The sequence below is a fragment of the Amphiprion ocellaris genome, chromosome 22 (genome assembly GCF_022539595.1).
Source record: "Amphiprion ocellaris isolate individual 3 ecotype Okinawa chromosome 22, ASM2253959v1, whole genome shotgun sequence".
Taxonomy (NCBI): Eukaryota; Metazoa; Chordata; class Actinopteri; family Pomacentridae; genus Amphiprion; species Amphiprion ocellaris.
This window is the reverse complement of record NC_072787.1, coordinates 26,743,259-26,762,482: the sequence shown is the minus strand read 5'-3', so window position 1 is coordinate 26,762,482 and position 19,224 is coordinate 26,743,259. Positions and strand designations below refer to the sequence as shown.

The window sequence follows — 19,224 nt, the reverse complement described above, 5'->3', positions numbered from 1 at the left end:
CTGAGCTCCGGGAGATTCATTATTTTAAAAAAAAAAAAAAAAACAGGAAATACAAGGTTTGACACATTTTAGACATGTTTGTGAGCTTTATTTGGACAAACTTAGGGCAAATTATGAGTCGTTGAAGACAAATATTGAGTAGTTTTGGGCACGTTATAGACATTTTACACAAGTTTTAAAGTCTTTTTGGCCAAGTTTGAAGTCAGTTGGAGTATTTATGACGATTTTGAGTCATGTTAGACAACTTTTGAATACTTTTGGTCAAGTTTTTGTCATTTTAGACAACTTTTGTGTCTTTTTGGCCAGGTTTTCGACATGTTTTGAAGCTGTTTTGGATCAATTTTGTGTCACTTTGTCAGGTTTTAGACATTTAAACAAGTTTTGAGTCATTTTAGGCAAATGTTGAGTCATTTAAGACAAATTTTGTGTCATTTTGGTCATTTTAAGCCATTTTGGGAAAATTTTGAGTTCATTAAGATTAGTTATGATTAATTTTGGTCATTTTAGACTAATTTTGAGTCATTTTGGCCAATTTTTACTCATTTCAGAAGTTTTGAGCCTTTATGGACAAATTTTGAGTAATTTTGAGTTATTTAAGACAAATTTTGCATCATTTTGGTAATTTTTAGACATTTTAGACACATTTTTAAGCTTTCTGGACAAATCTGGAGTAACTTTAGGGACATTTTGACTCATTAAAGACAACTTTTGAGCCTTTTGGTCATTCTATACAAGTTTTGAGGCTGCTTTGGACAAATCTTGAGTAATTTTGGATAGATTTTAAGTCATTTTAGACAAATTTTGAGTCATTTTTAGATATTTTAGATGAGTTTTGAAGCTTTTTGGTCGAGACAATTTCACACAATAAAGTGAAAATTTTATTGTTATTCACGTTACTACAACATATAAACTCATAACATTCCAACATTAAAACATGAAATGATGCATGTTTAATGTTCTGAACAGATAAACTGAAGAATATGACCCATTTGTACAAGTACATATTTTAAAATCTAACATGTATGCAGTAGTTATGTATGAGAGGTGCTTCAGCTATGAAGTGTGGTTCATTGTTCATTCTGTTCAGACCGTAGAGGTGGTTTTTACCTCGCTCTGCAGCTCTGAAGCCTCTTTAGCGTGCAGCGTCTCCAGAGTTTCAGGCAGAGTCGAGTACAGAGAGCTGGACACGTCCTTCTTCCCCTTTTTGTACTTCATCTAAAATTAATGCAGCCAAATGTTACGTCGAGTTTTCAGGGGAAGAATGAGGAAAGAGGCAAAAAGTCCAGGCGGCTTTTCCAAATCTGCGGCCGCAACTGCAGAACCATGGAGGAAACAGTAATCTGTGGTGTGTTTTCTGCAAAAACATAACAATCTATAAAGAGTCTAAACCTTTAATATTAAAATTATTAGGATAATTCGTCATTGTATTCAACCTGTAATCCAGTAATAGTGTTTTTAACTGCATCTTAATGAGTTCCAGAGCTCACAACAAAGTAAAAATACTCCATTTACAAGTAAACGCCCTGCATGAAAAATCCTACTGAAGTGATAAAGTACTGCAGCCAAGACCAGATCCAGAGTGAAATAAATCCTAAAACAACTTTAACTCACATCCAAAACCAGGAGAACCAAGACTGAAACCAAACACAAACCAGTCCCAAGAAAGTCCAGAATCAGTCCAACATACAGTCTGAAACCAGTCCAGAAAACATCTAAAACCAGGACCAAAATCGGGACCAAAACCAAACCTAAACTAAACTAAACAAGGAGTACAGGATTCTTAGTTTTCTACTTAATCTGGTGCATTTTTGTCTAATTTTTAACTAAGAATGAGTGATTTTGACGAAATACGACAATTCTAAGCTTAGACTGGCTTCATTTTCACACACGAGTAGTTTAAGGACTGTTGGAAAATTGAAAATGCGAAGTTTCTCTTGGTTTCTTCCAGATTCTGGCTCTTATAAATGGACCGACCACTGACTGATGACTTGTACATTTTTTCTCTTGGTCAGGTGGACACAACAAATCAAATGAAAGCAATTCTTCCTTCCTCACCTCGCTCTGCAGCTCGGCGACGTTTTTAGCAAACTGCATCTCAGTGGTTTCTGGCAGCTGACTGTAGATACTCTGAGAAAGACTCTTCATCCCGTTTTCTTTGTATTTATTCTGTTAAAAGACAAAAAAAAAAATCACTTTACATGGATTACATGCAGAGGACTTAGTTTCTGTGCTTCATATATCAACAATTACCATTTTTTCAATTGATAGTGAAGCTTGATATTTATTTATCTGCTTTGTCTTTTTTTGTTCCATTATTTGTGTTGGATTATTTAAAAATGACCCAAAAAGATGCTAAAATGACACAAAAGACTCAAAAATTATCCATAAAACCACTAAAATGACACAAAAATGATGCAAAAAGACAAAAATGACACAAAATTATGCAAAAATGAAATAAAATGCTGAAAAATGACACAAAAAGATGCTAAAATGACAAAAATAACACAAAAAGACACAAAACTAATGCAAGAAGACAAAAAATGGCACAAAACAATGCTAAAATTACACAAAGACAAAAATGACACAAAATTAAGCTAAAATCAAACAAAAGTGCTCAAAAATGACATGAAAAGATGCTAAAAAAACAAAAATGACGCAAAAAGACAAAAATGACAATGTTTTTTGTGGGTGTTTCTGTGTATTTGGTTGTTTCTGGTTGTTTTTTGTGGTTGTTTCTGAGTGTTTTTGTAGGTGTTTCTGGGTGTTTTTTGCGGGTGTTTCTGGGTGTTTTTTGCGGGTGTTTCTGGGTGTTTTTTGCGGGTGTTTCTGGGTGTTTTTTGCGGGTGTTTCTGGGTGTTTTTTGCGGGTGTTTCTGGGTGTTTTTTGCGGGTGTTTCTGGGTTTTACTTACCTCACTCTGCATGTCGCTCATCTCTCTGACGAAGCTGGTTTCTGTGGTGTTGGGCAGAGTGGAGTACAGCGAGCTGGACATCTCTTTCCTGCTGCCCTCCTTGTACTTGACCTGGTGGAGAGTTTACATTTAGTCCTGACGTTTCAGCTGAAGGCGACGCAGCAGAGCTGAAGGTAAAGACGTCACCTCACTGAGCAGCTCGCTGGTTTCTTTAGCATGTTGCGTCTCCAGAGTTTCCGGCAGCAGAGAGTAAAGGCAGCTGTTCACCTCCTTCCTCCCAGCTTCTTTGTACTTCGTCTGCACACGTCAACACAACACAAACACCTTCTCATTAAATAAATACAATGAGAAAAATGACACTAAAAGACAAAAATGACATAAAAACACACTAAAACAACCCTAAAATGATACAGAAATGATACAAAAACACACAAAACTAACACAACAAGACCCTGTAATGACGCAAAAAGACAAAAATGACACAAAACAACGCTAAAATGACAAACGGATTCAAAAACGACACAAAAAGCCACAAAAACTAGACAAAAAGACACTAAAATGACACAAAAAGACAAAAATGCCACAAAACGGCGCAACAATGACACAAAACAACGCTAAAATGACACAGACTCCAAAATGACACAAAAACACAAAAATTAATCAAAAAGGACTCAAAAACAACACAAAAAGATTTAAAATGGCACAAAATGGGGGCTCGTATAGCTCAACGTGTTGAGCAGGTGACCCATGTACAGGGCTGGTCCCCGATGCAGCTGGCCTGGGTTCGATTCCTGCTAGTGGCCCTTTGCTGCATGTCTTCCCCTGACTCTTCTCCCATTTCCTGTCTCTCTCTCACTGCACCTATCCAATAAAGCTCATAAAAGGCCAAAAAAAAAAACTTAAAAAAAAAAAAAAGGCACAAAATGACACAAAAATGATGCAAAAAGACGAAAATGACACAAAACAATGCTAAAAGGATGCATAAAGACACAAAATTAACACAAAAAGACTCAAAAATTACACAAAAAGACGCCAAAATGACACAAAAAACTCAAAAATACACAAAGCGATGTTAAAATGACAGAACTTTTTGAGTCGTTTTAACAACCGTTTATGTAATTTCTGTCTTTTTTTTTAGCACCTTTTCCTGTCATTTTTGAGTGTCACTTTGTATGATTTTTGTGTCATTTTAGCATCTTTTTGTGTCATAAAGGTTTTTAAAATGAAAAAAATGACACAAAAAGATGCTAAAGTGACAAATAAAGACACAAAAATTCAGGAAGTCACCAGGACTCTGACTGACGAACTGTCACTACAACAGTCTTCCTCTTTCAGTGAAATATTTGTCCTCAATTGATATTTTCTAGAAAAATCTCCAGATGTACACTTTTCTTGTTAAAAAAATACATGTATAAATGTACATATACACTACATACACATATATAAACTCAACCTTCAGACTCAGTACCAGGTGACCAAAGCCAGAATTGTGTAATAAATGTTTTTTGACATGAAAACCTTTTGTTTTCGTTCTTTGCTGCCATTATTGGTCCTGTTTCCAACCCTAAATGTGCTGTTCAGGATGTTTTACAAAGAGAAACTGTAGCATCATGTCCTGTACCTCACTCTGCAGCTCAGACAGCTGTTTGGCCAGCTGTGTCTCTGTGGTTTCTGCCAGCTGATGATACAAACTGCTCTGGATCTTCTGCTTCAGGCCTTCTTTATACTTCAACTGCAAGAGACGAAAGAGTGGCTCAATACCCTAGAAAATACACAGTTTCATCCAGAGCATTTTTTGCTAATTAAGACACTAAAAGGACACAAAGAGATGGTAAAATTACTCAAAAAGATGGTGAAATTACACAAAAAGGCACAAAAATAAAACAAAAGGTCGTTAAAATGACACAAAATGACCTAAAAATGACACAAAAGATGACAAATGAGACAAAAAGACAAACATGACATGAAAAGATGCTAATATGACACAAAAATTAGACAAAAAGTTGCTTAAATGGCACAAAATGACACAGAAATGGCACAAAACGTCATGAAACGATACTAAAATGTGTTAAAATGACAAGACAGAAATTACATTAAAGGTTGTTAAAATGACACAAAATCGCACAAAAAGACACAACATGATGCTAAAATGACAGAATGACATAGAAATGACACAAAAATGAGACAAAAAGAAGCTAAAATGCAACAAAAACATGCTAAAATGACACAAAAATCACATGAAAAGATGCTAAAGTGACACAAAAAGATTCTAAAATTACACAAAATGATGCTAAAATGACACAAAGGTTGCTAAAATGACACAAAAACATGTTAAAATGACACAAAAAGTTGCTAAAATGACACAAAAAGATGCTAAAATAACACAAAAGATGCTAAAATTACGCAAAAAGATGCTACAATGACGCAAAAGTTGCTAAAATGACAAAAGTTTGTAAAATAACACAAAAAGTTGCTAAAATTACACAGATAGTTGCTAAAATTACACAAAAATGCTAAAATGACACAATAGTTGCTAAAATAACACAAAAGATGCTATAATGTAACAAAAAGATGCTAAAATAACACGAGTTGCTAAAATGAAACAAAAAACATTCAAAACTAAGACATAAAGATGCTAAAATGACACAAAATATTCTACAAAGTGATGTAAAAAGATGCTAAAATGACACAAAAATACACAAAATGACGCTAAAATACACAAAAATGACACATAAATGACAAAAAAGTTGCTAAAATGAGACAAAAATACACAAAAAGATGCTAAAATACACAAAAATGACACAAAAAGATGCTACAATGACATTAAAAGTTGCTAAAATGACATTAAAACAAACAAAGCCGGCTCTGCACCTCACTCTGCAGGTTGGACACCTCTTTAGCGTGTTGGGTGTGGACGGTTTCCGGCAGCAGAGAGTAAAGGTTGATGTTCATCTCCTTCTTACCTTCCTCTTTATACTTCACCTAGAAATGTCAGGAAACAAATAAAACACTCATCCAGACGGATCAACGAAGACATTCTTGTAAAAAGGTCAGTCTGAGACGGTTGAGAGGATCAAACTAATACTATCTGTGGTTCGAACCTCGCTGAGCAGCTCTGAGACCTCCTTGGCGTGAGCCGTCTCCAAGGTTTCCGGGAGCAGAGAGTACAGACAGGAGTTCATGCCTTTCTTACCCGACTCTTTGTACCGCATCTGAAAACCAGGAAACACATTAAAGAATCAGAAAACCGCTAAAGACCGTGTGGAGATGATTCTGACCTCTCACCTCGCTCTGCAGCTCGGCCACGCTTCTAGCAAACTGGGTCTGGGCGGTTTCTGGGAGCTGAGAGTAGAAGCTCTGAGAGAGACTCTTCCTGCTGCCCTCCTTGTATTTACTCTGAGAGGAGAAAATAATCAGTCAGCAGCTCACAGACGACCGGCAGGAAGCAACGATGCTAATGATGCTAACGATTCTATTGATGCTAACGATGCTAACGATGCTAACGGCGCAGCGGGTTATCTGGACGTCTCAAGCCTCTAAAAGTTTGAAAATTACCACAAAAAGATTCTAAAATGAAACTAAAACAACACTAAAATGACACAAAAAGTCATAAAATAAACATAAAAAGACCCTAAAAAAAAAGACACAAAAATGACACAAACGTGACCAAAAAGACTCAAACATGACACAAAAAGACATTAAAATGACATAAAAGATACAAAAATTGGACAAAAAGATGCTAAACTCACACAATTAGACTCAACAATGACACAAAGACTCAAAAACAACACAAAAAGATGCTAAAACAACACAAAAAGACACAAAGCTAACAAAAATGCAGTATAATGACGCAAAAAGCCAAAAATGACAGAAAAACAACACAAAAAGATGGTAAAACGACATAAATGACACAACACAATGCTAAAATGACACAAAATGACACAAGATGCTAAAACGACACAAAGACCCAAAAATGACACGAAATACCATAATTTGCTAAATTCACCCAGAAATTACACAAAAAAGATGCTAAAATGACACATAAAAATGCTAAAATGATGCAAAAAGACATATAATTTGCTAAAATTACTCAAAAATGACACAAAACAAAGCTACAATGACACAAAAAGTTGCTAAAATGACACAAAAAAGATACAAAAAACTCTAAAATGACAAGTGTTACAGGAGCACTGCGAGCAGAGTATCGCTGCACGAGGAGACAAGTTCAAGCTGAGGACTTTGGGATCTAAACAATTTACAGCCTGAATCCTGAAGTGCTGTTTTTGATCAAACTTTCTAAATAAACAGAATGACGTTTGATCAAAGACCATCAGTTGTGCAGATTTTAACTCCTGTACCTCACTGTGCAGCTCGGTCATCTCTCTGGCAAACTGGATCTCGGTGGTGTCGGGAAGCTGAGAGTAAAGAGACGTCGGAGCGCCTTTAACCAGCATCTTTGGTCGATAATTCATCTGGAAGACGACAGAAAACAAAAACACGTCCTGACTTACAACACTCCAGTCGGATTTTGTGGGAAGAACAGGTTTTAGTCGGGTAATAAAACCTAATGGATCAGTAAAATAAATGCAGCATGGCTCAGAAACAGTGAACAGAGGAGCAAGTTGTTGGAGATACATTCAGCATGGTGAAACATCTTTTCTGAGTTACAATTAAAAATACAGAGGATGTGGAGAACATTCCAAATGACTCGAAGAATGTTCAAAATGATCATGTGAAGAAAAAGATGCTAAAATGACACAAAATAATTTGTAAAATTAAACAAAAATGCTCAAAAATGACACAAAAATATTTTTTAAAATGAGACAAATTGACAGAAATGACACAAAAAGAGGCAAAAATGACACAAAACACACAAAAATGGAAAAAAAATGATGCAAAAATTACACAAAAAATTTTTAAAATGGCACAAAAAAGATTTCAAAAATTCAACAAAAAGACACAAAAATGAGACAAGGTAAGAATGAAAGATCAAAATTTATACTAAAAGATGCTAAAATGACAGCAAAAGATACAAAAAAGATGCTAAAATGACACAAAAAGATGGTAGTGACACAAAAATGCTCAAAAATGACACAAAAGATGCTAAAATGACACCAAAAGACACAAAAATGACGCAAAAAGATTCTAAAATGACAAAAAAAGTTGCTAAAATTACACAAAAATGACAAAAATATGCTAAAGTGACACAAACAGATGCTCAAATGACACAAAAATATGCTAAAGTGACACAAACAGACACCCCACAGCTACCTTCAGTTGGATCATGAGGCCTGAAATAATCCAGATTTACAGTGTTAGCTTGTGTTTCTACCTCGCTCTGCAGCTGCGACACCTCCAGAGCGTGTTGTATTTCTGGAGTGTCTGGAAGCTGCGAGTACAGCGAGATGGACGTCTTTCTCCTCCCGTCTTCTTTGTACTTTTTCTGAAACAAAACAATTTAAAAAACAAGATCAGCTCCTCATTTTTAGCTCAAACATTAAACTCCAGTGGTTCTGACAGACGGATTCTACTGCTGTAAACCCACATCCAGTGTTTAAATGACAGCAATGTGAGCCAGATTCATCCTGACAGCTAAACTTAATATTCTTAATAATTCTGTTTGAATCTCAGTTTAATCAGCCCTGCAGCTGCTGCGTTAAATAAATACAACACTAAAATGACACAAAAAGATGTTAAAATGACATAAAAAGACACAGAAATTACATAAAAGCTTGTTAAAATTGTACAAAAAGGACACAAAAAGACGGTAAAATGGCATAAATGGCACATAAATAGCAGAAAAGGTTGCTGAAATGACGCAAAATACACAAAAATGACTAAAATAACAAAAAGACAACAAGAACGATGCAAAATGGCAAGAATAAATGCTGGAAGGACTTAAAAAGACACAAAAAACAACAAAATGTGCAAAAATGACATAAAAAGACAATAACACAAAAAGACAACAAAAATATACTAAAATGACATAAAAAGACACAAAACTTACACAAAAAGATGCTAAAATGACAAAAAAAAGAAACCACAATGACACAAAGATTCTTAAATGACAAAAAGACACAAAAATAACACAAAAAGACAACAAAAATATTTTCAAATAACATAAAAAGACACAACAATGACACAAAAAGATTCTAAAATAACAAAAACACACAATAATCACACAAAAAACAACAAGATCCTAAAATGACACAAAAATGACAAAAATGCCCAGAAATAACACAAAAAGATATTAGAATGACATAAAAAGACACAAAAATGACACAAAAAGATGCTAAAATGACAAAGACACCAAAAAGATACAAAATGACAACAAAAAATGCTGAAATGACATAAAAGACATAAAAATTACTCAAAAAGACAACAAAAAGAGTCAAAAATGAAATAAAGGCACAAAAACAACACAAAAAAGATACTAGAATGACACACAAAGACACAACAATGAGACAAAAGATGCTAAAATGAGACAAAAAGATGCTAAAATGAGACAAAAGACTCAAGTCATGGAGGAGCACCTCGCTCTGGAACTCGTGGACGCTCTTGGCCAGCTGCATCTCAGAGGTTTCAGGAAGGGTAGAGTATAAACTGCTGCTCATCTCCTTCTTTCCTTCCTCCTTGTACTTGTTCTGAGGAGCACAGAGAGTTTCACTGAGACGTCCAGAACACTTTAACAACGTCTGAGGAACCCTGGACAGGAAGCTCAACAAGAACTCAAATAGAACTGATAGTCTTCTAATCTACAGGTGGGGAATTGGAACAAATATTAATATTTAAAATGGCGTCAGTGAACATTTTTTCCCGTCCACTATCCAAAAATCATCCATCCATCCATCCATCCATCCATCATCCATCCATCCATATATTCATCCATCCGTCCATCCATCCAACCATCCATCCATCCATCCATATATTCATCCATCCATCCATCCATCCGTCCATCCATTCGTCCGTCCATCCATCCATCCATCCATCCATCCATCCGTCCCACCGTCCATCCATCCATCCTTCCATCCGTCTATCCGTCCATCCATCCAACCATCCATATATTCATCCATCCATCCATCCATCCATCCGTCATCCATCCATCCATCCGTACCTCACTCAGTATCTCCGTCAGCTCTTTGACAAACTGTGTCTCCGTGGTTTCAGGCAGCAGAGAATAAAGTGAGGATGAAATCTCCATCTTCACGTTTCCTTTATATTTAACCTGGAAAACAAACAGACTCTGTCAGACCCAGAAAACTCATAAAAAGAAGGAAACCTCCACAGGGACAGACTTAAGAGGCTAACACCAACCATCCTCCTCAAGCTCTTCTGGCTAAATATTTGTTTTTTTACTCCCTGGTCTTTACATTTGCAACCATATTTCCAGAGGAAGCTATAAACTGATGATCTACAGTTCAGGTGTTTCTGAGGTTCTACTAACGTCACTCTGCAGCTCTGAAGCCTCTCTGGCCCGTTGAGTCTCCGGAGTCTCAGGCAGGATGGAGTACAAAGAAATCGACGCCTCCTTCTTCCCGTCCTCCTTGTACTTGGACTGAAACAATAGCACATGTTAGCATAATTACTATTTGGTCTTCAAACAGCCACTTAGGTTCATCGTCTGAGCCCCAGAACAGCCCAAAATATACCTTTAGTCAGAGCAGGATCTACTGTAAAATCCTGCAGGATGGATGGATGGATGGATGGATGATCAATGGATGGATGCATGGATAGATGCATGGATGGACGATCAATGGATGGATGGATGAATGATCAATGGATGGATGGATGGATGGATGGATGATCAATGGATGGATGGATGATCAATAGATGGATTGATGGATGGATGGACGGATGGATGATCAATGGATGGATGGACAGATGGATGGATGGATGATTTTTAGATAGATGGATGGATGGAGGGTTTTTGGATGGATGATCAATGGATGGATGGATGATGGATGGAGGATTTTTAGATGGATGGATGATGGATGGATTGATGATCGATGGATGATGGATGGATGGATGGATGGATGAATGGATGGATGAATGAATGGATGGATGAATGGATGGATGGATGATCAATGGATGGATGGATGGATGATGGATGGAGGATTTTTAGATGGATGGATGGATGGATGGATGGATGGATGGATGATCAATGGATGGATGGATGGATGGATGGATGGATGGATGATGGATGATTTTTAGATGGATGGATGGATGAATATATGGATGGATGGATGGATGGATGGATGGATGGATGGATGGATGGATGGATGGATGATGGAAGTGGAAACAGATGAGTGGTTCAAGGACTGTTGGAAAGTTCAAATGATACTTTCTGTATCGTTGGAACAGAAAGTATCGTTCCATCCATCCATCCATCCATCCATCCATGGAATGATGTATCCATCCATGTATCCATTCATCCATCCATCCAATTTAGAAACTGTTAGATTTTTGTGTCATTTTTCTCCCATGGCATCATGTGTAATAAGAAAATGAGCCCATAGTGAGTAAAGCTGCCCAGAAACTGCTTGAGGCTCGGAGAGTTAACCACATATTACGTAAACATAAATGTGTTCAGACCTCAGATATGACAGCGCTGATGTTCTTGGAGTGGATGAGTTCAGCTCCAGGAACAAACAGACTCTGACCCTTCATTTTCGCAAAGTCCTCCTTATATTTGACCTGCAGGGAGGAGAAGACGTGACAGTTAGCATGTATGTTAGCATGTTTTATATCTACTGTTGGTCCCATTCAAACTCCTATAATCAGTATAGGAATATAAGACACACATATGAGTAGAAAAGTATTTATTTTCTGGTGAACTGAACATAAAATGCTCTTCCATTGAATCTAACACCGGACATATCGTGATGATGGACTGAACTCCACCCTGAGACCAGCAGAGCAGCAGATTTTCTGCAGAGACCCGAGAGGAAAGTGGAATTAATCCGCAGACGACAAGCTGTCGCAGCAAAATCTGGGAGCAGGAAAGCAAAAGGTGCTTCATGGAACCAAGTAGTTTTCTGCTTTTTTTGTTTCATTTTAGCATCTTTTGTGTCAGTTTTCCATCTTTTTGTGTCATTTTCATATCATTATAGCAACTTGTTGTCAATTTAGTGTCTTTTTGTCATTTTACGATTTTTTTTATCAGTTTTGTGTCTTTCAGTGTAATTTTTCAGTCTTATTGTGTCATTTTAGGCTGTTTTGTATCAGTTTTATGCTTTTTGTGTCATCTTTGTTTAATTTTAGCATCTTTTGTGTCAGTTTTCTGTAGTTTTGTGTCATTTTCATATCATTTTAGGATTTTTTGTGTCAATTTTTTTGTGTCTTTTTTGTCATTTTATCATATTTTGTATCAGTTTAGTGTATTTTTGTGTCATATTAGCATTTTTTTGTATCAGTTTTGTGCTTTTTCGTGACATTTATTTTATTTTAGTATCTTTTGTGTTAGCTTTCTGTCTTTTTGATTTATTTCAGCAATTTTTTTGTCAATTCAGTGTCTTTTTATGTCATTTTAGCATTTTTTCTATCAGTTTTGTGTCTTTTAGTGTAATTTTTGCATCTTTTTGTGTCATTTCAGCATCTTTTGCAATAGTTGTACGTATTTTGTGTCAGTTTTCTGTCTTTTTATGTCAATTTCATGTATTTTTTGTCATTTTAGAATCTTTTGTTTGAGTTTTCTGTCTTGTGTGTAGTTTTCATATAATTTTAGCAACTTTTTGTGTCGATTTCAAGTATTTTTGTCATTTTAGCATATTTTGTGTCAGTCCACTATATTTTTTACGTCATTTTTGCATCTTTCTGTGCCATTTCAGCATCTTTAGCAATAGTTTTATGTATTTTTGTGTCATTTTTGGGCCTTTTGTGCCATTTCTATATCATTTTAGCAACTTAAAGTGGCAATTTAGCATCTTTTTTTGTCATTTTACCATCTTTTCGTTTCACTTTTGTGTTTTTTGTGTCATTGTAGCATCTTGTGTGTTGGTTTCAAAGCAGCTCTCTAAATTAAAGATAACACTGCATTGCGTAACTTCTTGTTTTATACACTAAAGCTGGTTCTTCCGCTCGGGCTGCCATGAACTTTAAAGTAATGAACGTCTCCATGGTAACAGCAGCATCTCTTGTTTGATCCGCCTTCGGGATTGTAGTGAGTTCAGAGCTCCCACAGAAATTTTGGGAATGACAACAAAAAAAAAAAATCCCCCCGCCTACTGTCTCGAAGGTTTCTGAAGACGTCGACTCACAGAAGTCTGGTCCTGTATCTGACGATGAACGGTCTGAAGGCAGGTGTTGTCAGAGCGACGGCAGCTGGAGGTACAAGTGAAGACGATCTTATAAAGTGGGTTGACTTGCTTCCACTGTAGCTGATGAGTCATTCTGCTGCCAGAGCTGCCAAATTTGACTCACACCAGGGAATCGATATCTCACCCTCCCACATCCTACAACAACACTCGCCCTCATTCAGTGTTTCACCGGCACATATTCGCTCCAAAAGCTAGTTGCAGAAGTCAGAAAAAGCACCTTTAATTGTGCTGAATAAAAGGGCGTTACCAATGGCAACGCTGCATTCGGCGCATGTTGGAAGAAAAAGACGATGATTACACCTTACATGTTGCAGAAACTGATGTTCTGTTTTTGACTTGCTGCCATTTTGGCTCATGGATTTAGCCGAGATAGCATCTGTTTGGTCCTGATCTTTGGTTTAATGTGGAGAAATGTGCCCACAACCATCAGATCAGCAGCCATGAATATGATATATAGGTTACTCTGGACGAGTTTAAAATCATTTTGAAAAATTTGAGACTCAGAGGAAAATAAAACCTACGGATCAATACAATAAATGCAGCATGGCTCAGAAACAGTGAACAGAGCAGCAACTTGTTGGAGATACATTCAGCATGGGGAAACATCTCTCTACTGATGATGAGTAAAGACTCAAAACTGGACTAAAACTCATCCAAAATGACAAAAGGTTTATCAAAATGACTCAAAAATGGTCATTTTGAACTAGTTTAAAGTGGTTTTGGAGCAGGTTTTGAGTTATTTGGGACAATTCTGGAGTCAGTTTGGACATTTTTTTCATAGCTTTGGACATATTTTAGGTCTATTTGGACAATTTTACTTTGGAGAAATTTCAAATGGTTTAGAGAGACTGAGAGGAAAATCAAAGCTATTGGATTACTAAAATAAATGCAGTGTGGCTCAGAAACAGTGAACAGAGGAGCAAGCTGTTGGAGATACATTCAGCATGGTGAAACATCTTTCTACAGATGATGAGCAGAGTCTGGTGGAAAACGATGAGTGTAAATAGTTAAATATTTGTAGTGTTTAGAGCTACAGTTTATTTTAGGAACAACCTCTAGACACTTGGAAAAATGTGTGCATGGTGGTTCCAGCTTTAATTTTTTTCTAAATCAAGAAATAGAAGAAATTCAACTTGGCTGTTTCTGTAGAGTTGCAGGACTTTATATTGCAGTGAAGGATGAATGCACAGTGAGTGAAAAAGTGACACGAGCACGTCATTTTTGAGCATTTTTCTTTCAGATAGCTGAAAAACTACTAGCATTACCACTTGTCTGAGCTGGGCTAGCGAATGTTAGCATGCTAAGATGAAAGAAGGATGACAACATTATACCTCCTAAACCTCAGCTTGTTAGCATGTCGCTCATATTACAGCATCGTGGAACTGCTAGTACCTCTGTAGACACAAACCAGAGTGAAAATGAATAAAATAAAGAAGTGAACTAAGTGAACTCACATCGCTGGCGAGCAAACTGCATCTCCTGTTAAATGCCGGGTCTGGTAGTGGAGGCTTTGCATCAGAGGAGGCCTGAAAACACAGAAGTGTAAATGAGCGTTAGAGGACTTTTATAGTAATAATACTGATGTTATTCAGACAGAAGGAAGCTAAAACAGCTGTTACTGATTTCCTCATTTATTGCTTTTCGACATTGAAACATGGTCATGACTCGGCCGCTACAGGACTTGTCTTAATCATTTTTCTTTGTAGTTTTGGACGTTCTTCTCCAAGTCTCAGTTCTTTCCAGACTGCACCGGGTTCTCCTCCAGGATTATTCTACCCTCTACCTTTACAAGCCTTCCAGGACCTGCTGCTGAGAAGCATCATGATACTGCCACCACCATGCTTCAGTCATGATGCTGCCACCAACATGCTTCAGTCACGATACTGCCACCACCATGCTTCAGTCATGATACTGCCACCAACATGCTTCAGTCATGATACTGCCACCACCATGCTTCAGTCATGATACTGCCACCAACATGCTTCACAGTGGAGATGGAGAGGTTTGTGATGATGATGATAGTTTCTAGTCTGAGGTCTAAAAGCTCCATCCTGGTCTTGTCAGACCAAAGAACCTTCTTCCAGGTGTCTTCAGAGTCTCCACATGTCTTCTGGTGAACTCTAGTCCAGATTTAATTTGATCTTTTTCCAACAGAGTCTTTCTCTTTGTCTCCATAAAGCTTTGACTGGTGAAGAACAGACAACAGTTGTTGGATGAACAGTCTCTAACATTTCAGCTGCTGAAGCTGGAACTCCTTCAGAGGAGTCATAGGAGTCTTGGTGGCCTGCCTCGGTCTCTCAGGTCTTGAGGACGTCCTGCTCTAGTCAGATTTATTCATGTTCCATCCTACTTCCATTTCTTAATGATGGATTTAACTGAACTCCAGGAGATCTTCAGGAACTTGGAAATGTTCTTGTATCGTCCTGACTGGTGCTTTTCAACAACCTTTTCTCAGAGTTTCTTGGAGTGTTCTTTAGTCTTCATGGTGTAGTTCTATCCAGGAGGACTGATCCACCAGAGACTGGACCTTCCAGATACAGGAGCCTTTATACCATAATGCTGAATGCTTCTTATAGGCTTTGTATGTGTTGGTATTCTGAATATTTACATTAAGTTATTGAATTTCATGCCATAAAGGTGAGCATCCAGTGCTCCCAAAAGATTTTAGCCGGGTTATTGACCATTTAACCACATTAGATCTTCTACCTGCATGTTTCTGTGGCTCCTCAAGCTAGTAACAGAAATTAAATGGCAGCATCAAGAAGCTGAATCCTCATCAGACGTTTCTAACAACACTGAAACAGAGAAAGCTGTGAGTCAACCGGGGGAACTTCCCTAATTCATGCGCTGCTAATCCCCTCGCCTCTCTTTACAGGCCGGATTCAGTCCTCAAAAATCCCACTATCAAAGGCTAATAATGGCACGTTTTCATTTGTAGTTTCACTAATCCTCTCTAAGCCCTTACAAAAACCTGCGGTGCCAGGTGATGCCCCACGCCAAGGTCAGTAGAAAGACGTCTTTCAGCAGCCTTCATCAACAAAACGGCCAAATCCTCAAAGAAATTTAGCAGAACACAGTTAACAATAAAATAACCAATACTTTACTGGCCTCCTGGTGTCTGGTAAAGGGCCCATAGCCAGCTTCCAGTTCCTTTCCCTCAGTAAGCTGATTTTTGTGGATGTAAAAGGTCTGCAAACTTACAAAGCCCCAAATCCAAAGCCGAGAGAGTTATTAGGCGGCTTTTCACTGCAGGAAGTCGGTTCAGATGCCTGATCGGCCCAACAATTTCCGCCTTTTTGTTTCCATTGTGGTGTATGATTTAAAACCTTCAACCATGATGTTAACTCTCAGTGTGCCAAAACAACAACAACAGCAGCAGTTACTGTTAAGGATGTTTTTAATTACCTCCAATCTGAATAATTTAATATTGAGTATCCACTTAACCAATCAAACACCATTTTTCTGAATGATACAGACGTAAAGTATTGCAGATTAACTGTAGTACCTGGTTGCGCCACCAGGTGGAGCCTCTTACTATTTACTACTTTAGCGTAATGATACTGCAGTAAAATGTTAAAGGAGGTGACCACTTGGATTATGGGTAGTTCCACGTCTGCAAACAAAGAGCATTGAGGTGGCTTAGCTGGCAAAAGAGCACCATGATGAAGACTCGTGTAATGCTTAATGACCTCCATACAGAACTAATATACACTACAGTCCAAACGTTTGGGGTCACCCAGACAATTTTATGTTTTCCATGACAACGCACACTTTTATTCATGTGCTAACAGAACTGCACAAGGGTTTTCTAATCATCAATTAGCCTTTCAACACCATTAGCTAACACAATGTAGCGTTAGAACACAGGAGTGATGGTTGCTGGAAATGTTCCTCTGTACCCCTATTGAGATATTCCATTAAAAATCAGCAGTTTTCAGCTACAATAGTCATTTACCACATTAACAATGTCTAGACTCGACTTACGATTCATTTAATGTCATCTTCATTGAAAAAAAAACTGTTTGTCTTTCAAAAATAAGGACATTTTTAAGTAACTCCAAAGATTATATTTTGTGCCTCAAGTCAGTGAGCAAACGTAAGAAATAACAGTGATGAAAGTAATGGCGATTTTGGATTCTAATAGTTCAGCTGTTTTAGCAAGTTGATGTTTTTCTACTCGGGTCTTTTTCCTCTTTTTTTGTTAGCATGTAGCCGCCAAACTACTAGCATCACTCTCAATCTGAGCTGGACTAACAAAGGTTAGCATGCTAACACGCTAAGATGCTACAGCAGCATCCTTCTGACTAAACTTGGAGATCTGGAGTGGGGCGTTTTAGGAGGTGAGAACAGCTAAAACCAGTCCAGTACGAGAAAAATGTGTTTTTAAAATTTAAGGCATGTAAACATATTCTAAAACCCCCAAAAATAGAATTACTAACCTGTAACTGTGCAGAATATGGCCTCTTAAAGACCATTAATACAGAAAAAGGAGGAGATCTGACTCATCACCAAGGACATTTGACAATAGAGAACAGTGACAAATAAAAGGTCTTCAGATGGTTTAAAAAGAGCCGAGACAAGGATCTTTAAATTGCTAAAATTTGTCTCTTGAGATTCCAAAAAGTACGATTAAAAAAACAATCAAATCTAATCTAACAGATGGCAAATTAATTATCTGGTTCTTTATGAGAACAAGGGTGGTTCCATGGTTTAATTAAGATCTTAGTTGTGATATTTCTTGTGTTTAGCTCATTATATGCGACAGTTCTGAATATTTAACTTGCTTCGTCTCACCTCCGACTTCCAGGCTTCCAGCAGCCTCTTAGCTTTGGTCTCCTCATCCCCATCACCCTCTTCATCTCCTCCCTCCGTCTCTTCATCATCATCTTCCTCCGTTTTTAGCTCCTCATCCTCCTCTGTCGGTTCAGCTTCCTCCTCCACACCCGTCCGTCTTGTAGTGGTGTAAACAGTCGTGGTCACAGTCGTCTCCTCCAAAGTTTCTTCTTTCTCTCCTTCCACAACTTTTTCCATCTCTTCATCCAACTCCGGAGCAGCTGAGGCCTCCTCTTCCTCCACGCCGCTCACCTCTGAGGTAAAAACAACACAGAAGTTACCATTAATCCAACATCTCAGCAAAAATCAAAGATTAGAGAAGAACAAAAACAACTGTAAACCGGTAAAAATTAATGTTTTAAAACTGTTTCAACTGTAAATTTTAACTGTTATTTTGCAGATTTTAAATTACAGATAAAATGTAGTAAAATCACAGCAAGAAAAGCTTAAATTTTTATGTTAACACCATAGCACAATATTTACAGGTTTGTAAAATTCCATTATTTTTACTGGATACTAAATGCCGTAATTAGAAGACATTTCTAAGTGACTCCAAACTTTTGAACAGTACTGTATATGAGCTAAAGTTGCTCTATATTAAAGTTGCTATTATTAAAGATGCTCTATATTAACTAAAGTTGTTCTATATTAGCTTAAATTGCTATTGTTAAAGTTGCTCTATATTAAAGTTGCCACAAATCAGTTAAAGTTGCTTCAAATTATTCAAAATTGCCCTTTAAATAATATAACAATAACAATACTGTAAATTAAAAATAAAAGCATCAAAGTGTGCAAACAAAGGCTTCATATTTTAGGATTTTTTCAGCTTGTTTTCTCACAGAATCATTGCACATTACTTGTTTTGTCTGACATACAGTCCAAAATCCAAGAGAAATTGCAAAGAAAAGCGGTGAATTCTTTAATTTGTGAAGCTGAAACCGTAGATTGCTTTAAAAATTTGCGTTACTCATGACTGAGATGGTTTAAGCAACCGTTTTATTGACTGACTTTTAATGAGATTACGAGACCAGAAGAGATGGTTGACATAAAGACGACCTCTGCAGGTTGACAAAACAATGCTCTAAATGAGCTCTATACTAGTTAAAGTTGTTCTAAATTAGTTAAGGTTGCTCTATATACAGGACTTATGTTGGAATTCCGTTCC

The 19,224-nt window shown here is 37.2% G+C and overlaps 1 protein-coding gene across 7 annotated transcripts in view; it reads right to left on the bottom strand.

Annotated features, from left to right (window-relative positions):
- Positions 1–19,224, bottom strand: part of LOC111570644 (nebulin-like) — a 74,317-nt gene that overhangs the window by 45,434 nt on the left and 9,659 nt on the right. For all 7 annotated transcript variants that reach the window (XR_008600378.1, XR_008600379.1, XR_008600380.1 and 4 more), the window contains exons 2-17: positions 18,021–18,313; positions 14,681–14,752; positions 11,503–11,604; positions 10,355–10,465; positions 10,025–10,135; positions 9,444–9,554; positions 8,243–8,353; positions 7,269–7,382; positions 6,196–6,306; positions 6,012–6,122; positions 5,782–5,892; positions 4,532–4,642; positions 3,097–3,207; positions 2,911–3,021; positions 2,056–2,166; positions 1,108–1,215 (exon numbers count right to left, since the gene is read on the bottom strand). Coding sequence is in view for 4 of the 7 variants with exons in the window: in XM_055007089.1 (XP_054863064.1) it covers positions 1,108–1,215; positions 2,056–2,166; positions 2,911–3,021; positions 3,097–3,207; positions 4,532–4,642; positions 5,782–5,892; positions 6,012–6,122; positions 6,196–6,306; positions 7,269–7,382; positions 8,243–8,353; positions 9,444–9,554; positions 10,025–10,135; positions 10,355–10,465; positions 11,503–11,604; positions 14,681–14,752; positions 18,021–18,313 (1,910 nt within the window). In the remaining 3 variants the exon portion in view is untranslated. The remainder of the gene's footprint in view (positions 1–1,107; positions 1,216–2,055; positions 2,167–2,910; positions 3,022–3,096; positions 3,208–4,531; positions 4,643–5,781; positions 5,893–6,011; positions 6,123–6,195; positions 6,307–7,268; positions 7,383–8,242; positions 8,354–9,443; positions 9,555–10,024; positions 10,136–10,354; positions 10,466–11,502; positions 11,605–14,680; positions 14,753–18,020; positions 18,314–19,224) is intronic.